Consider the following 21,638-nt stretch of genomic DNA (forward strand, 5'->3'; position numbering starts at 1 on the left):
GTTTTCTTGTATGGATGGTATGATGTTTTATGGTGTTTGGTTTGACTACTGTCGGTTTGAATGGTATGCATATAGTATATTTATACACTATGTGTGATGGTGTATGAGTAGGTGGATGGTCAGGTAGATACACCCAAAGCTTGTGTCGCCCGCGTCCAGTATGCCTTCCTATCGTCGTTGGCATTGGTCCCTACGCAGTTGGTGATGTATGCTGCCCAGCCTGCTTCAGAGCCTGACTGCAGCTGGGACCGCACACTAGCCGAGCACTGCGTGGTTAGGAACCATGCCCCGGAGCCAAAGTCGTAGTCTTCGTTTGAGAGCAAGAGGTTCAGCACCCCCGTCACGTCCCCGGATACGCTGGGGAGTTGGTCCGCGAGCGCGGGGATAGAAGCCGCGTATTCGGCGTTGTAGGAGGGAGATTGCATGTTTCGTGCTGTATACCATCATTAGCATCTACCTCTCTATCTGGCATGGCAGGCAGAGGATGAAGGTGGGAATACGTACTGCCCTGCCCAGGTACACCGGGGAAGTGGTTCTTGTTGTACTTGAAATCGCCGCTTTCAAACGCCATGAGTCCAATCACGGCTGCTTGCTCGGCGCGAGACGTCACGTCATAAGTGTCAAAAGACTTGGTGATATGCGGGACTGCTTGCTCCGCAGTAGCGCATTCCCCGGCAGCAGGTGGATTATCGCATGTATTGGACGTAGGAGCAATAGCCTCGAGCTGAGCCACAGTAAGGGAGGAATTATCTCGGGCAAGGATCCGGCCGGCCGGAGATGCATATGCCAACAAGGGCATGATGCACATGCTGCTCAAGATTGATGTGGACTTCATTTTGCTGAGACCCCTATTGAAGTGGACAAAGGACAAAGACTGTTGAGAACGAAGACACCGTGAGCCTGCACAAGTACCATAAGAACAAGGATCATCGACCGGGACAGCCCCTTTATATGTCTTTCAGAGCATGTCATTGTTGAGACCCAGCATGCCTGATCGACTCCGCATTCCTGGGGGTGGATCAGGGTCTGGAGGGGCCTTCATCAGCCAAAGGCATCTCACATAGCCTGGCCTGTCGCCACATGTTGGTTGGACTGTTGTTGCATCTGGCGACACTGCGTTGGTATGTCCGGAGTTGCCAGAAACGCCTCTGCCCAAATGTATCATGTATCATGCCTCCTTGTGCTGATACTGGCACTGATTGGAGCCTGGCGAACCTCCGGCAAATGTGAAACGCCCGTCGTAAATCTTCGCCATGACCAGTTGTGCTTATCTGACCACCGGAAACATTGATTGGTCGTGTCGAATGTATGATCAGCAGACTGCCTTTCAAGCCTCGTTCTTCAGAGTCTGCATTGGTCGTTAGGCATGTTAGGGTTGGAGTTAGCCTCACGAAGCATGAAACACCATATTACATAATCAAGGAGTTAACACAATAGTGTCGAGATAATCACATATTAGTTTTATTTTGCCGTCCAGCTAGCCCCAGGCGTCTGAGCTGAACATTCGGTTCCGTCTACCCAAAATCGAAAGCAAGTCTATGTAGTAACAGTAAAAGATGTAAGGTGTAAACAGACAGGTGCGAAAGGAACAACTGTGGGTTCAAGAAGAGAAGGTCAAAGAAGAAAAGAAAGGTAAATCCGGACATCCAAGAAAGACAGATACAAGGCGAGCGCGCTGCCTAGCAGGTTGCCTCGCACAGATCAAAGAATCTTGCCAAAACATGTACAAGCCGTCATGTGCTTCAAGGGAAGCACTGCTGTTAATCCATACCCGAAACTCCGTACATGCACCCCAGAAATCAAATACAACTCCCTGAGCGGATGATATAAAACACACCTGAGCGGCTACTCCACGGGCACGATGAACAATGGCCAGGTGGAAAGTGTCAGGGCGCTGGAAGGCTGAAAGGCACACAAAACATGATACAAAGGGCGACGCTTAATCGCGTCTGCTGTAGAGTTCGTACGACGTTTCGGTAACGCCGGCGGCCTCTTCGTCCTCCTTGAAGCTGACGCGACGAAGAAGGGTAGGCATCATGCGCCGCCCCATCCTTGTCGGCGAAGACAGACGGGAACTCGAAACAAAGGAAGGGATCTTCGAGTAGCGGTAACGGTACTTCGATCCCAACAGCATGATACGCGCATACAGCCACCAGAGGGCGAAGCCGACAACGGCAGCCAGGAAGAAGCCGCACACGGTGAGGAACACCCAGTGCTGGCCCATCCAGAAGATCAAGCGGGCATCCTTGCCATGCCAGCTGTTGCCCACGTGGTGCGTGAAGAAGCTCCACGAGTAACGGTTGTACTCATCGCGCATCAGGATGCGGACACGGCCAGACTCGCTGGGGTTGGTCTGCATGTACTCCTTCCAGATCACCGACAAAAACAGGGGACCAGTCGAGTACATGACCGTGATGTACGGGAGGAGCCAATGGCGGTCATACGACTGCAGCAGCTCAATCGTACGCAGGAAGAAGGGGTGCTGGGGAACAGATCCCATGGCGTCGTTGGAGATACCGGTAGGAACAGTGCGACGAACCCAGGCAGGGTAGGCGAGGAGAGGATCTAACCGGCGGTTGCATCCCTGAGATACGGTCAGAAAAGGTTACAATTGATAAAACATAGGCTATACACACATCGTCAAGGTCAATGTAGGTGCCACCGTAGTGTGCGAGGACGAAGTAGCGGATTGAATCAGCACGCTGGATGGGATACTTGTAACCATCGAAGGTCTCGAGGAACCAGGGGTACTCGTTGGCGATGAATTCGCGCGACTTTTCGTTGGTCCAGAGCTGATTATATGCGCGTTAGTAAGAATACTCATGTGAACGAGTCGTACGACAACAAGGCTGAACATACAATGTATTCGTAGTCCGGGTGCAAATCAATGCAGCTCTGTTGAGCTTCCCTCCACACTTCCGGGATCGTTTCGTTCTTGTATGTCTGGTGAATGATCTTGGGAATGATCTGAGGGCGTTGCTCGATCAGACTGGAGTTTGGCGAGGGGAGCTCGGCGCGGTGGATAGCGTCGGCGGAAGCATCTTCCACCAGCAGGGAGAGTAGTGTAAAGACGCTGCGCACGAGGAATGTGACGATAATGAGATTTGCGATGAGGAAAATGAGAAGTCCACGTCGCATATTGAAAGAGGGTGCAGGGGCCCTAAACGACACCTGCTCAATAGGGGAGTGCGCAAATGTACAGACGTGAGGCGGATTCGTATCCCGATGCAAGGACTAATCCTCTGATTGATTTATCGCAATTCGTAAATTCGTGTCACGGAGAAAGGAAAGGTGCAGACGGCCGTGAGGGACTGAGACCTAATCGAACGGTATCTGCTCTTTTCCACGGGAAGGGCCTGGGGGTGATGGTGCGATAAGAGTACACCGGCGGAAAATAGATGCGAGGCTCAACACGGTACTACCAACATAGACTCGTAGGACAGGAGTGGGTGCACCGGCAACGTTTAGGCAATTGCAACGCGAGCGTCCGCGGGGAGATAATGACCTGGGGTCGTCAAGGTTGACTGAAGGAATGAACGGCCGTGGAACTGGCTGGTTGGCTCTTTTTTCCCCTTTTCTGCTTTTAGTTTACTCTGCAGACGGATTGTTGAGTCTAAGAGTATAAAGCGCGAACGAGGTAACTGAACCAGGAAAGGACCGGCGCAAGGGTGAAAGAGAAAGTTTGGACCAAGAGACGACCACTTAGTAGTAGTATAGAACTAAGCAGTAGTGGTGGTGGTGGAATGGTCTAGTAGTAGTAGGGGAGGTTGATCGGAAGCCCCAATGGCGCTGGACTGGACGGGCGGGGAGGGAATTTATTGGGAAAAGTGACGAAAAGAGGAAGCCACAGAGGCGTTGTTTAAGTAATTGTAACCCAAAGCAGACAAGAAGATTGAGAAACAATTAAGTAGAGGGAGTGCGTAATTTTACTTGGGTCGCAAGGGTGGGAAACAAAAAAAGGGAAGGGGGAAAAAAAAGAATTATAAAATAATGAATGAAGGAATGGAAGTTGATAGGCAGAGCGCCAGGTACTTGAGGGGGGTGTGTGGAAGGAACGAACGACGCCTTAGCAGCAAAGCCGTGGCATCAACTAGTAAGTAAGTACTAGTAGCAGGAGTAGGGAACGAGGAAGAGGGCAGTGTAGCCGTCGAGAAAGTAATCCCTTTGCGAGGGTACCTGGGGAACTGGGAAAAGAGAACGGAGAAAGCCAGCGAGCGAGCGAAAGAGAGAAGAGAGTTAGGGAGAGGGGAGGAGGCGGGCGGCGAGTGTCAACAACGGCCCATGGTTACGAAGAGCCCTGAATGGTCGGAATTGTGCTGAATGGACCGTCATCAGCGCCAGGGGACACAGCTTCGGGTTAAAGGGGGGGCAGAAACTAAGGAAAGGCGCCTCCTCTCTGGGGGAAAGAAAGCGAGACCGAGAGACAGACACAAACAGAGAGAGAGAGAGAGCAAAACAGTGGGGAGACACCAAGCCAAAGAAAAGTGGAGATGCTGGTGTGGATGCTTTAGGTTGGCGCCAGTTGCTAAGCCTCCGCCACTAAGACTCTTTCAGTCGTCTCGATGCCTGGTTTGGTTAGTCTCATTTGCCGACTGGGACTAGCCATGTCGGGGAGACTCGTAACTTGTTGAGGAGTTTACTACTATTTAATATTATAATCATTTTGAATAATAAATAGTAATCAAATTAAATAGCTATAGAAGACTTCGTTAAATCCAGAATAACACTTAATTGTATGAGTTGAGAGAAAGATAGATCCTCCTCACTGCAGTGCCAATGACACACTGCACCGCCATCAAAGTATATCCAGCTACCAGCTAGTAGTAGTACGTGGTTTCTATTTTCATTCCGGAATCAGCACCTGGTGATCTCATCATCATATCGCACTGCCATTAATCTCCCTCTGAGCCATGTTCATCGATGACGCCTAGGACCTCGTGGTTCATCCTTCCAGCTGATAAACTTACTACTCATCCGGTGGATAAAGAGAGATTGGAAAGGGAGTCCCAACCTGATGATGATGGCTGAGCCACTACTCGGCCGGCGGTTAAACAGTAACTCTCCCCCAAATCAAATAGCTCTCCAGTTCATTCTAGGTTAGTAGCCTCGTTAAAGACGGGCCACTAATTACTGCAAAATAAACCAGTGGTTGGCAACCAGTCGGACTGTGGAGCCATCATTGGCAATCCCACGGGGCCACGGGGAAAGGTAAACCCGCTTATGTAACCGACGATGACTGGCCGACAGCCATACACGCTAACCCAATTGGGCGAGGAAAGCGAGGGGGAAAGTAGAAAAAAAAGAAGGTAAAATTGGGGAGAGCAAATAAATCAATAATTAAAGAGTAAGAAAACGGATATCCTCACAGATAAGAAGAAGACTAACCACAAAGTCACTAGCCGATAGTAAGAAAGTGGCTCCTCCGCCAAACCATTGAGGGGCGATTACGCAGGCCTCGGTGGTTTCACCCCCAATATGCTTCTGGCATTCTTTCCCATGGATCTGTGGCTTCTGGTACACAGGCAGAAAAGAGTAAGTTCAAATCGTTTTAGTTGGTTCGGAACATGAATCGAAGACGCCACCACTCGATCCTCCCTCTCCAGTCCCCTCATCATTGCCGCATCGTGAGAATCTTTGTTGCCTAATTCAGTTCCTCGGTATCGCTCAGTCGGTGATGCGCTCTTTTCGTACCGGCGAGCCAATAACTCAGGGTAGAAGACGCGGCCTGCCACCACGATGACGGAGTTGGCCTAATTTATGGTTCTTGCACATCCAGCTAACTAGCTAGCTAATAACGGTCGCGACTATTACTGTGCCAATGCGGACTACGCAGAAGGAAAAGCAAATTTCCCGACAAAAAAGCAACAACAATAATAGTATGGAAGTATTGTGGAAAAGATTGTTGAGAATTGTTGGGGAACGAGGGCAAGTTGAACGACCAAACAAACCCTCTGTTCGCGACTAACTAGCTGGACTAAATCCATAGCGCTGCACGCTACGTCCAGAAGTTCAATTCTAGGGACTACAGGAAAGTGTGATAGACGGCTTGGATCGCATGGATTCATCAAACTAGACAGGTACTAGTTCCGTCGTAAATTTTTGGGCCATGCTCCATATCTCCCTTGACCCGTAGTTCCCAGTACTGCAGTCAAAGTGTCAACGACTCAACCACTGCCATCTCAATTACTCTGTACTACTGGGTGGATTTCCTTGACTTCTGTCTGCTTTCGTACTTTTGAATGTCTACCTTTTGTTAACACCGCGGAGCTCTGCTGTCGAAGCCGCCCGTGCATAAAGTTCCAGGTTGCATCTCGAGAAAAACAATTGTCCTTGTGTGACACGGCAGCTGCAGCATCGACTGCATTGAAGTGACAGGGCCAGATCAGTTCATTGTTAATGGTTCCATAAGTAAGGCCATCACCAGTGTTTGGCTGCTTCCCAGATGTAGTCCATGCACTGTGTGTTTAGTGGTGACGCCGGCGGCAGCTGTCAATTGCAGTGGTGATTGGACATGATGCAAGCTGTATCTACAAAGTAGTGATTTGTAGATAAACCAGGTGCACTTAAGCAGGATTAAGTGGCTAGTAGTATGTGATCTGTCCGTACCTGTTTACAGTAGTCGAGTTGTTCTCCTGTCAGTTTGCCCTACCACACTGTTAGCCAGTAACTGCTCAGTGTCTCAGGCAATTACCAATAAAGGCAGGTACAATACACAGCACACAGTAGATTGCAGACAAGACTCGGTGGAACACACAGCCCAGCCCAAACTTCGGCGTCTAACAGGGCTACCCGATTGATTGTGATTGATTGGCAATTGACACTGATTTGCCGATGTATAACATCATATCTGATGTGCCCGGCAGTGAGCGAGTAATCACAGCGGGGCCCAGCACCGCCCACCATTGCTTCCATCCATCCATCCTTCTCATCGAAAGAGGCGATCAGGCAGAAGTGGGAAACGCTTTATCCATCCAGAAAGGCTTGTTTATTCATTTGAGGATCCATATTTAGAAGAGAGTAAGACGGACAAGAGAGACCTCTCGCCACCTGAATTAATGGATTAATTCAGTTGCCTAGGGTGTCTGTCCAGCCACAATCTGGTGTCGGAAATTCGTGGCTGGGACACAGGTGTAGTTTGGAAACAACTGGGATGGATGGAGAACGTTTTACCCGCCGAGCTTGTTACAGCCATTGATTGCACCCCATGGACCCTGGTCGGGATTTCCATTTCCAAGTTGGTGCCGAATTTACGAGTACGAGTGAGTTTGCTGAGCCTGAGAGACGGAGAATCGGCGGTCGGTGGTTAACCCGCCGACCACCACAGGCACCACCGAGTATCCTCACTGATTTTTTCTTGGTGAGCACTTCGCTGGCAAATTCATCCGAGCTCCACTGATATCAGATTTGACAGATTAGGCGGGCTATGGAGTGGGTTAGTGGTGGATACTGCACAAGTATTTTTGGCGTGGGGTCGTCGTAACCTTCCATGTGAAAGGGCAAATGGCTCAAACAGGGCCCGGGGAGAAGAGAAAGGGCCAGACACAAAACCCTCCAAGATAGTACAAAGTGGTCTGCTACTAAGATAAGTCTTATGTAGCCATGTTTTGCCACTATCCGTCCAAACTGGGGGCCGTTTCACACTTTATCCGACCAGCAAAGCTCACCCACCAATCTGGATTTTTTCCCCAGAGAAATGCCAAGTCCTTTTCAAACCAAAGATAAAGAGGGAAAAAAAAAAAAAAAAAAAAAGAAAAGAAAAGAAAAGGAAAATTCGACGGTTAGAGAAAACAACCCACGGGCCCACATCCACACATGGAGAGAGGGGGGCCCTTAATCCATGCTACCAGGAGACACATCCAATCAGACCTTTCAACATACCCAGATTGGCGCAAGAAAGGAACCGATCTGGACTGAGTGGCTGGCTTTCCATGTTTAGGTCCACTGGAAGAGGAGAAAATAACTAGGTAGGGAATGGAATGCATGGCAACGACCCGCGGTTGTCGAGTCGCATGTTCCTTTGTGCCAGGTCCTGGTTTGTCGATGGTAGCGGGAGTTACATAGTTATGTGCTACTTTTATCTGTTTCTTGTGGTGTGTTTCAACCGACCAGAAACGAGCCCCGGTGGTTCCCTGTTTGTCCCCCTGTTTGGGGCTTCCGCGTACTCGTATCTCGGCTTTCTGTCCTGCTTCTTCTCTCTCACAGCCCAATTGCCCTGTTGACTTATTCGTTAAGCATAGATTTCCCAACTACTAATGTCTCACAAAGACAAAGAACGAATCGCCCATTCCATCTCACTAATTAGCTTACTCGCAGGCAGACGAGGGGCCTAACCTCCCCCAGCCCTCATCTACTAAACGTCCACCATCTCCAAATTTAGTAAATGACCTACCTACGTACCTACTTATCTTGCTAATCAGAAACCGTTTCGGCCCTCTCATCCAATAAATAAACACAGGTATATAACCCAGCCTCCTGTGTAGGGGATATGCACCATCAAGGACCCCTGCCCCGTGGTTGATTTGTTCATGTCAATCACCCCCCACTTTCACCCGATGATCTGTAAGTGGGATGAGGTCAGAGCATGCCTTTAATCCCGCACAGTATCGTAGATAGCAAGTCTTCATGATGAGAGAAATAAGACTGTCTTGTCTTTGATCAGCCCAAAGCGTCTCGTCTCTCTGTCTGGTTGATCAACACCAAAGCGGCGTAGTAGTACCACTTAACATGGTAACTATACCGTATTTGCTACATAAGACGGGTAATAGATAGGAGAAAAGTCCAGATTCAACCAAACAGATCAAATCATATGATACGATACGATACTCTACCCGATGGATGGGTTCAGGGTCCAAGATCCTAGCAAGTCTGTATGGCATTGATTAAAAGTGGGAAGAAGCAGCAGCGATTAAGAAAGTAAAAAAGCGACATTAGGATAGACATTATTGCGGAGAATTTACCCCAAACTTCGAGCTTGCTTGCACACCCTGGATCGACACGTGGGCCGCTCTACCCCCTCCCTTCCTTCCTCCCTCCCTTTCAGGTAAGTGGAATGCTAGGTACTACGGTATTCCTACTGCATATAGGAGAAGGCAGCCTCATGCGTCCATGCGTCCACACAAACCACCCCCTTTGCCCCTCCTGTAAATTGTTATCAGGTTTAAAAACAAGGTTTGGGTATATTTATTGAACTACTAGCTGATTGATCACCATGATAGTTAGTCTGTCTCTCTTACGGAGGCGCCTATGACTGAAACTCGCAGACTGAGCGCCCGCTATGACCCTTCGTGATACTTCTTTCTTCCCTTCTTCCACATCTTCCCCACAAGTGATCCCAACTCATTCACTGGTTGGCGGAATATGTCTGTTGTTATCTGTCTGTCGGATGTCGATGCTCGGGATCCTGATGACCCTTGTGATATTTCTGGTAGAGGCCAGAGCGCAACCAGCCACGGCAGCGTGGGGTAGATGATCAAATGACTTTCTGTGGATAAAACAAGACAAGCCACACGATAAGATGTTCACCAGATTTGCCGCCGTGGTCCTTGCTTATATCCCGACAGTATTATATTCTCCTGCTCTGCGCGTGTCGGAGCGAGCTGTCGGCAGTACATGCGTATATGCTGACGTTTCCAGAGCGATTGCGCGGACGATTCTTAGATCGCCATGCAACAACGTCTAGCGGGTGCACGCAAATAGCTCACCGAACTTCGGGTGCAGCAGCAGCGGCGAAGTCCCCGTTGACATTGGCCGCGTCGGTGCCTCGTTCCGCAGGCCCTGACTCAAACAGACGCACCCACCACATAGGGGGATCAAAAGGACGGTGGCCACCGTGAAGCGAAGGGTAGACGTCATTGAAAAAGTACCAGACGTGACCGACGACAACGCCACAGATCTCGTCCTTGGGCACGATGCCGTGGACAACCAGGCTGAATGCCATCAAGACCCAGGGGAGGTATGGGGCGGTGAAGACCAGCATTCCCAGGAAGCTGAGGCGAGTTTCCGGGTTGCGACGACTCCAGATGTAGACCAGACTGGAGGAGAGGGCCGTGCCCAAGAAGGGGAGCGAGAGAAATGGCGAGAGAACGAGGAGAGAGGCCATGGCGTAGAACAGAAGCCACGAGAAGTGGGCCGGCGATCGCCCCGATGATTCCTCCAAGAGGCGTGAGTATCGCTGCAAGAAGAACACATGGAATAGTAAGTCGAGATTGAGTGGTCCGAAGTATAGGAAGGTCGTTAATAGACGCCAATACTATGCGATGGTTAGCCGCATGGTTCGTCTTACTTCATACATGTGGACGGAAGGACTAGCTAGCGGCGACGCACCTGAGACTTGACATAGACTGCGCGGAAGCTATAAAACAGCTGAAATGGGGTGAGGACATGACATTGAACCAAGACTGAAGTGGCAACGGTGGCAGCTGTCCACCATCGAGTCACAGGGGGCATTTCATAGAACCATTGCTCCAGTGGGAACTGGCCAGCCTGCCCGCCGTTACCCCAGATGGCGGCCATGATCGAGGATGGATAGATACAGTTGCAAACGTTGGGATTAGACTTGGTGAGGTGAGGTTGTTCGGTTGGCGGGTACGATGCGATAAGCGTAATAGCGAGGATGCAGAGAGTTGTCTTTTGGCGGTTAAGGACTCGAAAAGACGGGCAAGTATGATCGATAAGGGGATGATGTCGAATCACCAACTAAATAACTGCCAGTTTACTTCCGCCGTAATCGCCGAGCTCCAGCTGGCCTTTTGGCCTCAGGTGTCACCTGTCACTTCCCCGGCGCATATGTCACGTGTCGCTCCCGCGCGCTTCGACGCCTCGAAGACGCGCCTCGCACGCGTTCGGACAGGAATTCGGATGGCTGGGGATTCCATCACTTCATAGTCCGTTCGGCCTCCCGGATGGGTCCCTCTCGCATGCAAATTCATCCCTGACAAACCCTCCTCCGCGGCTATCACCTTGCAGCTTATTTCTCGAGTGTGGCACTCAATCGCATCTAGAGCTCATTATACAAAGCCTCAGGCCGCCGGAGGACGATCTCGCGCACCACCTTACACCACCGAACTCAAAGTGTCATCTACTCGCCCGGTGCGAAGGAGCTCTAGAAAGCTACCCCTCTTTCGCCCTTCTCGTCGTGAACAACCCAACCGGTCAATTGTTCGCCAAGCGCTAAGGAAGTCAACATGCCCCCGAAAACAGGCGGTCGCGGTCGCGGTCGCAAGAGCGTTACGGCGGCGCCGCGACAATCAACAGCTGGCGACCGTGCTGCCGCAAGCTCCTCAACAGCCGCTACAACGGCATCGCCGGCGGCCAAGAAAGTGCGCAAATCCACTGGAGGGACTAGGGGAGGGAAAAGGCCTGCTGGAAAGGCACCCAGAGAGTCCGACGTTCAGCGTGCGTTACCCCCAATCTTCCATCAAGATCTCTCTGCTCTGCCCTCTCCCGAAGAATGGAAATTGACATCCTCGCAGCTGGTGACCCCACACCACAAGGACGTGTACGCCGCTACAAGCCCGGAACCGTGGCTCTCAAGGAGATCCGCAAGTACCAGCGCTCGTACGATCTGCTTATCCAAAAGCTTCCTTTCGCTCGGCTGGTCCGCGAGGTCGCGCTTGACCTCCTCCCTTCAGAAGTTGGCGCCGAGCTGCGGTGGCAGTCGCATGCGATACAAGCGCTCCAGGAAGCAGCCGAAGCTTTCCTTGTACATCTCTTCGAGGACACCAACCTCTGCGCGATTCACGCCAAGCGCGTGACCATCATGCAGAAAGACATCCAACTTGCTCGACGCATCCGTGGTGTCTGGGGTGGTTTGGGTTAAACGTCACACCAACATTACCCCTGCTATTAATTTCAAAAGGAGAAGAAGTCCAAAAAAAGAACGAAACCGAGACAAAACACCCATGAACAAAAGCCAGATTCTTGTCTACTTTCACCATCTACCTACTCTACCCCACCACCTCTCTGATTTCATCTCTATCTCTCTCTATCTTACTTCTCTCCTTTCCGACTTCGTTATAATCTAACAGTGGGGAAATCTCGTTCATCATCTTTCTCTTTTTTTGCTACCACTTGGTGTTGTATAGGGTCGCAGGCGTATGGAAAGGTTACGGGGTCTTGAGGCGAACCGCGGGGTCTTTTATTTCTTTGTTGCTTTTTGAAGCCGTTGTTTGATGCTTTTCCAAGTCTACCGATTTTGATCTCACCTACCTACCAACCTACCTCTTGATTGATTGACTGTTAACTCAACGCCGTTTGACTACCGGCTCTGTCACGTGTGCGTGTATAACAACACAACCTACTTTATTATGTCCGTTGAATCGAACATGAAAGGTGTACTACCTATTCCATCCATCTCATATATGGCCAGACAGATTGGATCGATCATCCTGTGTATGTCGATCCATCATCAATGAATGTTCCTGGAGATGTCTGATCTTATAGACCAAATACCAAATATCTAATTGTCACCTGAAACCGGGATCTTATTGTATCAACTATTTATTTTCCATATAAATGGAACAACTCACACGCGCGCACTCCCTTTTATATCAATGTCATCACATGACGCCAAACTCCCCTAATAAGTAGCAACAACCAATCCCCCCCACAGCCCCAGACAGATAGAGTAGCAGATAAGACACATGGATAGAACAGCCCTAACATGGTATCATGAACTGAACTTCAGCCGTAAACACCACACTACAGAGATATAGAAAGCAAGAAAAGAAAAAGGATGTGAAAGGGGGGCAGAGGGAATAAGAAAAGGAGGATGGGAATGTGGAAAAGAGGTATGGTAGAAATTACAAAAAAGGTGGGCTAAATAGCAAGTCAAGCAACCACCATTACCAACAACAAGTGGTAGAAAGGAGGAAGAAGAAAGAAAAGGACCAAGGTAAAGCCTGCATCCATCATACAGGCCTCTTCAAAGCAGACGGCAATCCCATCATGACGCGATGACCTTCTTCTCGTACACCTTTGGCCTCCTCGTTCTTTCCTTGACGTTCTAGCGTTTCGGCTAGCATTTCGTCGGTGACACTGACCCAGAGCCGGTCGTTGGCTTTCTTAGCCATGGCGCGGCCCGCTCGGGCACTTTTCTCGGCTTGTTCGCCGACGACGCCGCGGAAGTATTTCCAGCTCATGAAAGTTAGGGTCATGCAGGTGATTTGGCTGTTGCTGATTGCCGTGGCGGATTGAAGGGCTTGTTGTAGGTATTGCTTCGTTTGGATCGTGGACTCAGTCTGGACGGTGGCGCAGACCAGGTAGTATGCTGCTTGGATGTACTTGTTGGGACTGCCAGTGCAGAAGGATTCCACAGTAGATAAGACGGCGGGTAGGTGGGAGTGAGAGGGATGGGTGGGATCGCGGAGGATGAGGACGGTGTTGAGAGCGGCGAGAATAGCGATGTCGCGGCGTGGCTCATTGCGCGCCGTCTTGCTGAAGTTCGTGGATAATGAGAGAAGAGGGGATTGAAAGGCGTTCAGAGCTGCGGTGAGGTCGCCGGTTGCTTGCGCAATAGCACCAGTAGCATACTCCATTAGGCACTCAACGGTATCTGGGAGCTGGTCGCCAAGCTCCTGACCTTCTTCTTGAAGTTCCTTCAATGTTTTGCTGGCTAGCTCCCAATCTGTGCGACCGCAAGCAAGGAAAACCTGCTGAACGAGCAGGTTGCAGTAGAGAATCCTGCGCCACTGAACGCGTCTGTTCGCATTAACCACCGATTCTGTGATCTCTTGTGGCGCCTTGAAACTTCCTGTGACAATACCGTCAGTAAAACATTTGAGAAGAATTGAGATGACCTTCGCCAAATCAGGTGTACTAACCCTTTAACATACGAGTGCCCTCCTGCAAGAACTTCTCTGCCTTACGACCATCATACGAGTTTTTGCAACTCAGTGTGATCGAACTGAGGAAGTAGCAAAGCGCGTAGAGATCGTGCTGAGGTAGCCAATTAAAGCTTAACAGCAGCGTGCCACTCTGGACCTGGAGGATGTCCCCGGTGTCAATGGAAGACGGTCCGGCCGACTTGCCATTCAATGGGATTGAGAATGATCCATCGCTGCGCCAATTCGAGTCGTTTAAGCGTTCGTCCATCAAATCTTGCAGCATCTTCAGCTTTTGCGATGATTGATTGATGTCGTATTCAAGTAGACTGCAGCAAATATCGACAATTTGGACTAGAGTTGTTAGCTGTGGGATATGTCGGAGCTCGTCGTTGAGTTGGTGACTCCGCGCTACTGCTACTGCACGCTGGGCTTGCTCGACCGAGTCAAACCCGGATCCTTGCTGAAGGTGCGCTAGAGCTTCGATTATCGCAGACATGGCTGAGACAGCCCTATCGCCATTGCGGCTGGCCATGGTGGAAATCTTGTGAAGGTGTTGCAGTGCCGACACTGAATCTTGATGGGCCGATGAGGAAAGTGAAAGAGACACTCGAAGAAAACGAAAAGCGTATTCCCAGGCGGAGTGGCGATACCTAATGAGTTCAGTAAAAAATTGATAGAATGGCGTCAACGGTACATACGCTTCGACATCTTGAATCATCCCATCAACAGCTTTCAGCGAGGCTTTTGGATTCGTCTTGTACAGCATTCGCGCCAACAGATGCTGCATGCTATACTTCAGATCAAGCATCCGATTCTGCATTTATTAGTACCTCATTATCGCAATGGCTCCACAAATGGAGAAGACAAAATGAACTCACCCTTTCGCAAAGGTCAATCTATACATTAAAGTTAGCAATAGAAGCAAGATGCAGAGCAGGAATAAAACGTACACCTTTGCTTAATGCTGTCTCCGCTTCAAGGTCGTTGTCTGTTTCCTCAAACAATATACGGGCATAACGTAATCGGACTAGAGCTTCAACCCGGGGCTGAAGCCGCCAGTTCTGCGCCACATTAATCAGCATCACCGCAACATGCGTTCGCGTCATGGATCAAGAGTCCCAGCATACCTTGAGAACAGCTTCCAAGCAACCAAGACCTGTAGCAACTAATTTGTAATACTCGTCCATCTCCATCTCCCGTCTTAACAAGGCTACCAACGTGCCATGACTGTGAGCAGCATTCAGATACTCATCAGCCATGGCCAACAGCAGCACTTGATAGTCGAGCGGCGCGCCTGCTGATTTTTGGGTAGGTTTTTGGCCAGACTGTCGCTGCGCTTGCTTTTTGGGGGGAGGGCGCTGGATTTTCTGCTGCACTTCTGGGGTAGGAGTTGGAATTAACACCTGGACAGGTTTAGGAGATGGTGCTGGGGGAGTTTGAGCGACAGGTTTGGCCGCGGCTGGCTTAACAGGGACGGGTTTGGCAGCAACCGGTTTAGCAGCAGGGGCAGGGGCAGGAGACGCAGCCGCAGGGGCAGCAGCAGCGGGAGTTGGCACTTGAACTGAAGGCGTAGTAGATGTAGGCTGAGGGTAATTGTTGGGAGTTTGATTCGCTTGGTTTAGATCTGGGGCGGCATAGTACGTGGATTGGGCGGGGGTAGATGTAGGGAGGACTGGGGAGCGGCTGTTGCCTGCAACAGACACCGCTGGTTGGGCGGCATATTGAGACGGACTATTGGTGAACTGAGGAGGCGAGGTAGAAGCAAGTGGTGGTGGGTTGAACAGATCCGACGGATTCACATATTGCTGTTGCGGTTGCTGCTGGGGTGGAGGTTGTTGAGGTGGTGGAGGAGGAGGTTGCTGTTGTTGCGGCGGCTGCGGGTTATAATTCTGCGCGTAAGCAGGATACGCCGGGATCATGACCTGGGGATAGACCACCGGCTTCCCATATTGATATGGCGAAGCGCTCGTGTTGACATTGTTGTTGTACAGTAGCTGCTGCGGGTGGATGGTCTGCTGGTGATGCGGCAGATTGGGGGGTTGCTGCATATACTGCGAAGGATATGGGCCGTTATGGGGTGGTGGGTAGCTCATCGCCCCAGGACGCAGACAATGCTCATCAATCCACTGCGCTCTGCTATTCCCGGGAAGTATATATAGCGAGACGACGAGGATGCTTCTAAATTTTGGGAATGACTCTCTATCTTTCTTGTTCTTCTGGATCGCGCCGCCTTTTCCGTTTCCGCGTCGGGTCGGAGAAACCCCCGGGCGGTCAGGTGAGGCGCGATCAGGTGAGTTCTACCATCCATGGCTTGATTGCTGCTTGACATTACTCACTCCTTTACTCAGTAGACGGAACAACCCGTGTTAGCTGAATATCTGGACTATCCATTCTTTCGAAATATGCATACAGAGCGTTATATCATGTGCATTGTATGGGTCTTTCCGTTGACACCATCTCTAGCGTAACTATACTATACTAATTATATCCCGAACCCCTTCCCTCTAAGAAACAAGCCCAACACCACCCTGAATCAATAATCGAGCCATAATACACCCTTACTACCCAAGCTATTCAACCCGGAAGTCCTTGCATAACGCCGAAACCAGGTCCATCCAGAACGCATCATACACAATGAGATTCGTAACTACAGCATCCAACCCTAAATCATACTGATCGAGGTATACAGCTGGTTCATCGACTGATCCTGTATAGCGGGGTTGAGAATATTCATCTCCAAAGACGGGGCTTCTTCCAGAGGTGGATGTTCTCGGATCGTCCATGGGCATAGCTCACTGCAGTTTGCGACGTCTATCAGATTCTCCGCGGGATGGATTCGTTGCGCTGCCCATGTCTGATCTGGGACAGGCCCCGATCCTCCCAGGCACCTTTCAGTATAGAAATGGTATGTTGCTTGTCCCGTTTCATCGTCCACTCGACATGGTTGTTTGCGAGGACACCTGAGTGAGGCATTGCATGTATTGCATACGGATATTCGCTTGCAGGATGCGCACTGGTTGTCATAAAGGCGACAGAGAGTCGTCTGGCAGACACTCGAAAGCCACAAGTCAACGGACCGGTGAGCACATCCAAACCGCGGCGTCATATGCTCCTCTTTGCCGAGCTGGCCGGAACCCGTGCGCAAGTGGTATTCTGTCTTGATCTTCAATTGGTCTTCGTCGTCCAGCTCAGGGTAGATTTCAATATCTAGCTGCGTCGATCCGTAGTCCTCAGTGCAACTATGCCAGCAGAAACGCTGCTGCTTCATCCCGGAACCAAATTGGATCGCCAAATCCGTGATCGTTTTTCGCCGTACCCTCAAGAGTTCGACAAGCTCCACCTTGTCCTGGAAGGTCAACTTCTTGCAAGGACATAGGTCTACTATGCCTGCCGAACTCCCTAGGTTGCATGATCTATCCTCGGACTTTCGTTTCAACTCTCGCGCGGGAAAGAAGCTCCGCGGGTGGAGTTTCAAGCATCGAGAACATGCCCGCCACCTATTATCTTCTAGCAAGTTTATGAATTGCCAACGTGGGGTGACGAAATTGTGTCCATTTCGGTAGTGGTGGAAAAGCGGTGCAAAGTCTCGACTGAAATGGAGGGGTTTGGCGCCCAGGGTAGCACGGCATATCGAGTAGAGGCGTTTACAGGTCAGCGCCAGGCATGCCTCGGGCAGCACCGACAGGTGAGAAATGATTTCCAGGAGCAGCTCGGTCGGTAGCGCAAGGAGATAGCAGTTGGTAATAGTGTCTGTATCGCCCCCTTTTCCTTCAAACTGGGTTTTCGCCCAGCGATTCATCTTTGCGATGGACCTTAATCGTTCCCCAGCACGGCGGAAACTAGATCCCATATCAACCGGCAGATCGGACCTCATTTCGTCGGTTGTGGCAGACTGTACCGTCTGTGTGTAAGTAACAAGAAATTAAGGTATATGTGCTGTGATCTATAGTCAAAAATTCAACAAGGACTCAGAAGATGAAAGAGTACCAGCCCGTTTTCTGCTGGGTTTGGGGCATCATGGTGTCCTAGAAAATATAACTGACAGCGAGCCACATGACAAAATAAGTTGTCAAGAGGAAGAGACGGGAGAGAGGGCCTTTTGACCTTCAAAAAGTAACCTTCGCAAAGGTTGTAGATTCGCACGCAAACGGAGCACGCGCCGGGGTCACAGCGTAGTAGAGGCCGTCAGGATTACATACAACAAGATGGGTCTTTCCGTTGGACCAAAGAGCAAAAGGCCGATTGTTTGATCAAGCTTCTTATTGGCGACTGTATCCAAACAGTCTACGGATCTAGACTGCTATCGTATCAGTTCGTAGGAAGGGTTTCGCCCGACTGGGGAACGGCTAAGGAAGTCTATGATGCTATCGGATCAAGGCCTACACTGAGCTTCCGCATCCGGGCCTGTGTTTACCGCATCGATCTTGCAGCGACCCGCAAACCCACCCTTGAAGAATGTTCATGCTTCTAAAAATTCAGCGGTCTGTTGCGACACCGTTTTCCGGGACAGCACGACCAAATTGGGGGATGAAAGATGCAACATCAAGTGACGTCGAGATCTGGGAGGGTGTTCATCTTGTGGAGGGTGCCTCATGATCCTCCCCGCTGAGTCATTCAGTACTGCTGACTGATCGGCGCGATAACGATAAGGTCCTGTCCCGATAAGCACATCAGATGAGCCTTACTGGATGAGGCAATCAAGCCGAGGCATTAATCAAGATCGATGGGTCTTTTTCCATCCCATCTTTCACTGTTCGGTGTCGCCTGTGGTTCCCGTTTCCCCTTTTTAGACCTGCAGGTGATTATAGCGTGCTATCTAGTGCTTGTTCTTTAGAATCTTCTTTTGGCGTTACAATTCAACCAGATCCGGTTCTCCATGTCATTCGTTGACACCCCCCTCAGCCTACTAAGCACATTCTCCATACCGCTTCTTGTGGCGGGCCTGCTGGGAATGGGCCTGCTCTCATGGATCCGCCCTAATGGCCGGATCACATACTATCATGCGAAAGATAATAATCTCTTGCTGGCCACCAAGGCGGGAAAGTCTAGATCCCAGGCGCAAGTGACTCTGGCAGACCTCTGTCGCACTGCCACTCCGAAGGCGTGCCAGCTGAACCCTTTCCTTTTCAACGGTCATCTTCAGACTGCCTGGACGACCGCGAAGTTTGATAATGTTCCGGTGCACTACAAGCGCTGGATGTTCGAGGCCGAGAACCCGATGTTGTCTGGGCACTTTGCGATAGACTTCGTGGTAGATCCGTATGAGCCGCCCAGCGACGCTCATGCGACTGATAGCGAGAGGAAATATACTCAGCCGTCAGGGCTACCCGAACGGACGTCATTCTTCTCGGAGAATGAATTTGCTGCGCTTCCCTCGGACGACACCAAGCCTATGCTCGTGGTTCTCCATGGCCTAAGCGGCGGATCACATGAACTTTATCTGCGCCATGTGATTGCACCTCTTATCAAGGATCAGACCTGGGAAGCTTGTGTCGTCAACTCCAGAGGCTGCTCGCAAACCAAGATTACGACTGGTGTGCTTTACAATGCTCGGGCTACTTGGGACATTCGTCAGGCTGTCAAATGGCTACGGAAGAATTTTCCGTATCGTCCCTTGTTTGGAATTGGTTTCTCGCTCGGCGCGAACATTCTTGCTAATGTAAGTCGATGTCAGGCACAAGTAACTAGGATTGACTGACGTGATCACAGTACTTGGGTGAGGAGGGCGATGCCTGCGAGTTGAAGGCCGCGGTACTCTGTGCTAGCCCTTGGAACCTCGAAATTGGATCCCTAAATCTGCAAAGCACCTTGATTGGTCGCGAGGTCTATAGTAAAGTAATGGGTACGAGCATGAAGGATCTGTTCGAACGGTAGGTGAAATCCATCTAATCATTGGTTTTTCTGCATCTGACTCGAGACCGTCAGACACGTGGAGCAGGTCTCCAAGAACCCGCGAATCGACGTTGACGAGGTGAGGAATATCACTTATTTGCATGAGTTCGACCGGTAAGAATCACTACAAGCATATTCTGCATCTGCATGGTCTTGACGTTAGGCACGATTAGGGCTTTGCAATGTGCGTCGTGGGGCTACCCTACTGAAGGAGCATACTATCGCGATGCTTCTTCTACCGATGCTATGCTCGGTATTCGCATTCCATTCTTTGTTATACAAGCCGAAGACGACCCGGTGAGTCCAGGTTCTCAGGCGTGCAAGTCTATATCCTAACCGATAGCAGATTGCCTGTGCTGCCGCACTGCCATTCCAGGAGATGACGCAAACCCCGTACGGCGTGATGATGACTACCTCTTGGGGTGGACATCTCGGCTGGTTTGAGCTTGGAGGTGGGAGATGGTTTGTGAAGCCGGTATGTGAAAGCTACCTGCCAGTTGTCTATCTACATCTAACTGTTCCAGGTGGCGAATTTCCTCAACCTTATGGCGAAGGAGGTCGACCTTACCGTGCCGTTCAAGGTTGAGGATCCCGAGAAGATCCCCGGTCATCTTGCTCACCATACGGGTCCCGAAAAGGACGCAGATACGGCACCAAAGCCGAAATTCATTCCTGCGCAACGCAAGCTCGACCTGCAAATCAGGCCATAATCAACAATATTGCATAACCGAACTGCTCCCATTGATAGGATCAGTGCTTCAATTGGAGAGATGCTCATCATGTGTCATGCACGCCGTTGTTTCGGAAGACATAGACCAGTATAACGCCAGAGACCCATCTAACTACATAGACCCGGTATAGACAGAATTACTTTTGTACATAGAATTTCAAGCAAATGCAACACTCTTCTTCTTTCCTTTTGACTTTGAAGACGACTCCTTGCTTGGCGCTTCATCCTTTGTTTCGCTGGAGCCACCCTTGTGCTTGCGTTTTTGGCGGATGGACTGCTTTGCTTCCTCCTGTTCGGGTCAAACCAGTTAGCAACCTCAAACCGTAAAAGTCCTTCAACAGGACAACTGGGGATTGATAAGCAGATATACGCACCAGCTTAGACTTTTTCTGCGCCTGTCTAGCCTCTGCCTCCTTTCTCTTAGCCTCACGGATCTCCTCCAACTGGCGAGCCTTCATCATCTTGGATTCGATCTGTCCTTCCTTCTCGGCGTTGACCATGGCGAGGATAGTCATCATTCCCTCCTATGGCAACATCGTTAGTCAATGCGACAATCATACAACGGCCTAAAAAGTAGACGGAATACGTACCGCATCGTCAACGAAAGTCTTGCCCTTCTTCTTGCCCTTGGGCTTCACCACACCAACGGGGGTGATCGCATTCAGCTTGGGCAGTCCCAGTTCCTCTTCAGTATATTCTCTCTTCTTCGTCTTCTTCAACAGGCTGGACTCCGTGCGCGCCTTCGCCTTGACTTCCTTGGGCGGCGGGCGCTTGGCGCCTTTCTTGTTCACTTTCGATGCGGATGAGAGGGGCTTGCTCTTCTTTCCGTCGCCCTTGTTCGAGGCCTTGCCAGCGGCGGGGCCCTTAGTCGGCGCCATTGCTTCGATTTAAGTCTGCGTGTCGGGATTGACGATATGGATGGGTATCGAAAGAGGGAGACGAGAAAATCTGGATTGTCGCCTGCGATGGTGGAGGAGCGGGAAAACCAGCCACAAAAATCCAGTCGCCTAAATAGCACGAAAATCACGGACCTCAGATATATCCAAAATCAAGTAAATAAACCGAATCCAAGCCGAAGAAAAGAATTGGAACGAATGAAGCCCCGGACCCTCCAAGATCACGCCTCCGAAAGAGAAATTTTTTGAAACAGGCAGGCGGTGAGCCGCAACCCGGAAGTGCAGGACCTCCACCAC

At 50.5% G+C, this 21,638-nt stretch overlaps 7 protein-coding genes across 7 annotated transcripts; 2 read left to right on the forward strand and 5 right to left on the reverse strand.

The window, feature by feature from the left end:
- Window positions 1–58: 58 nt before the first annotated feature.
- Window positions 59–979, reverse strand: BO88DRAFT_123622 (uncharacterized protein). The gene is made up of 2 exons (XM_025701347.1): window positions 505–979; window positions 59–433 (listed from the first exon to the last, which is right to left on the reverse strand). Exons 1-2 carry the CDS (start codon window positions 833–835, stop codon window positions 120–122), a joined length of 645 nt encoding a protein of 214 aa, XP_025559901.1. The 5' UTR covers window positions 836–979; the 3' UTR covers window positions 59–119.
- A 960-nt stretch (window positions 980–1,939) lies between these two features.
- On the reverse strand, window positions 1,940–3,138 carry BO88DRAFT_456411 (glycosyltransferase family 32 protein; the record flags this gene model as incomplete). Its single annotated transcript, XM_025710923.1, has 3 exons — window positions 1,940–2,584; window positions 2,637–2,792; window positions 2,860–3,138. The coding sequence occupies 3 exons, from the start codon at window positions 3,136–3,138 to the stop codon at window positions 1,940–1,942; spliced, it is 1,080 nt and encodes a 359-aa protein (XP_025559902.1).
- A 6,445-nt stretch (window positions 3,139–9,583) lies between these two features.
- Window positions 9,584–10,633, reverse strand: derA (putative ER-associated proteolytic system protein Der1). Its single transcript, XM_025701348.1, has 2 exons — window positions 10,324–10,633; window positions 9,584–10,249 (listed from the first exon to the last, which is right to left on the reverse strand). The coding sequence occupies exons 1-2, from the start codon at window positions 10,510–10,512 to the stop codon at window positions 9,698–9,700; spliced, it is 741 nt and encodes a 246-aa protein (XP_025559903.1). The 5' UTR covers window positions 10,513–10,633; the 3' UTR covers window positions 9,584–9,697.
- Window positions 10,634–10,875: 242 nt separating this feature from the next.
- Window positions 10,876–12,086, forward strand: BO88DRAFT_123771 (histone H3 family protein). The gene is made up of 2 exons (XM_025701349.1): window positions 10,876–11,394; window positions 11,472–12,086. Exons 1-2 carry the CDS (start codon window positions 11,184–11,186, stop codon window positions 11,816–11,818), a joined length of 558 nt encoding a protein of 185 aa, XP_025559904.1. The 5' UTR covers window positions 10,876–11,183; the 3' UTR covers window positions 11,819–12,086.
- Window positions 12,087–12,908: 822 nt separating this feature from the next.
- On the reverse strand, window positions 12,909–17,697 carry BO88DRAFT_428049 (uncharacterized protein; the record flags this gene model as incomplete). The annotated part of the gene is made up of 7 exons (XM_025709053.1): window positions 12,909–13,750; window positions 13,833–14,473; window positions 14,522–14,637; window positions 14,702–14,719; window positions 14,774–14,884; window positions 14,951–15,954; window positions 16,497–17,697. The coding sequence occupies 7 exons, from the start codon at window positions 17,695–17,697 to the stop codon at window positions 12,909–12,911; spliced, it is 3,933 nt and encodes a 1,310-aa protein (XP_025559905.1).
- An 884-nt stretch (window positions 17,698–18,581) lies between these two features.
- Window positions 18,582–20,622, forward strand: BO88DRAFT_407048 (putative hydrolase, alpha/beta fold family). The gene is made up of 6 exons (XM_025707320.1): window positions 18,582–19,482; window positions 19,533–19,693; window positions 19,749–19,829; window positions 19,889–20,012; window positions 20,062–20,190; window positions 20,240–20,622. The coding sequence occupies exons 1-6, from the start codon at window positions 18,700–18,702 to the stop codon at window positions 20,423–20,425; spliced, it is 1,464 nt and encodes a 487-aa protein (XP_025559906.1). The 5' UTR covers window positions 18,582–18,699; the 3' UTR covers window positions 20,426–20,622.
- On the reverse strand, window positions 20,293–21,537 carry loc1. Its single transcript, XM_025707321.1, has 3 exons — window positions 21,036–21,537; window positions 20,820–20,969; window positions 20,293–20,734 (listed from the first exon to the last, which is right to left on the reverse strand). The coding sequence occupies exons 1-3, from the start codon at window positions 21,321–21,323 to the stop codon at window positions 20,603–20,605; spliced, it is 570 nt and encodes a 189-aa protein (XP_025559907.1). The 5' UTR covers window positions 21,324–21,537; the 3' UTR covers window positions 20,293–20,602.
- Window positions 21,538–21,638: the final 101 nt, after the last annotated feature.

Source organism: Aspergillus vadensis (genome assembly GCF_003184925.1).
Source record: "Aspergillus vadensis CBS 113365 unplaced genomic scaffold BO88scaffold_22, whole genome shotgun sequence".
Classification (NCBI taxonomy): domain Eukaryota; kingdom Fungi; phylum Ascomycota; class Eurotiomycetes; order Eurotiales; family Aspergillaceae; genus Aspergillus; species Aspergillus vadensis.

Coding starts and splice junctions, on each gene's coding strand:
- derA (XM_025701348.1), bottom strand. CDS start 10,512: ATGGCCGCCATCTGGGGTAACGGCGGGCAGGCTGGCCAGTTCCCACTG. Junction 10,250..10,323: donor CAGTCTATGTCAAGTCTCAG/GTGCGTCGCCGC, acceptor ACCATCGCATAG/TATTGGCGTCTATTAACGAC.
- BO88DRAFT_123771 (XM_025701349.1), top strand. CDS start 11,184: ATGCCCCCGAAAACAGGCGGTCGCGGTCGCGGTCGCAAGAGCGTTACG. Junction 11,395..11,471: donor CAGAGAGTCCGACGTTCAGC/GTGCGTTACCCC, acceptor ACATCCTCGCAG/CTGGTGACCCCACACCACAA.
- loc1 (XM_025707321.1), bottom strand. CDS start 21,323: ATGGCGCCGACTAAGGGCCCCGCCGCTGGCAAGGCCTCGAACAAGGGC. Junction 20,970..21,035: donor AGACTTTCGTTGACGATGCG/GTACGTATTCCG, acceptor ATGTTGCCATAG/GAGGGAATGATGACTATCCT. Junction 20,735..20,819: donor CGCAGAAAAAGTCTAAGCTG/GTGCGTATATCT, acceptor TGACCCGAACAG/GAGGAAGCAAAGCAGTCCAT.
- BO88DRAFT_407048 (XM_025707320.1), top strand. CDS start 18,700: ATGTCATTCGTTGACACCCCCCTCAGCCTACTAAGCACATTCTCCATA. Junction 19,694..19,748: donor ATGAAGGATCTGTTCGAACG/GTAGGTGAAATC, acceptor CGAGACCGTCAG/ACACGTGGAGCAGGTCTCCA. Junction 20,013..20,061: donor TACAAGCCGAAGACGACCCG/GTGAGTCCAGGT, acceptor AACCGATAGCAG/ATTGCCTGTGCTGCCGCACT.
- BO88DRAFT_123622 (XM_025701347.1), bottom strand. CDS start 835: ATGAAGTCCACATCAATCTTGAGCAGCATGTGCATCATGCCCTTGTTG. Junction 434..504: donor CGGTGTACCTGGGCAGGGCA/GTACGTATTCCC, acceptor GATGGTATACAG/CACGAAACATGCAATCTCCC.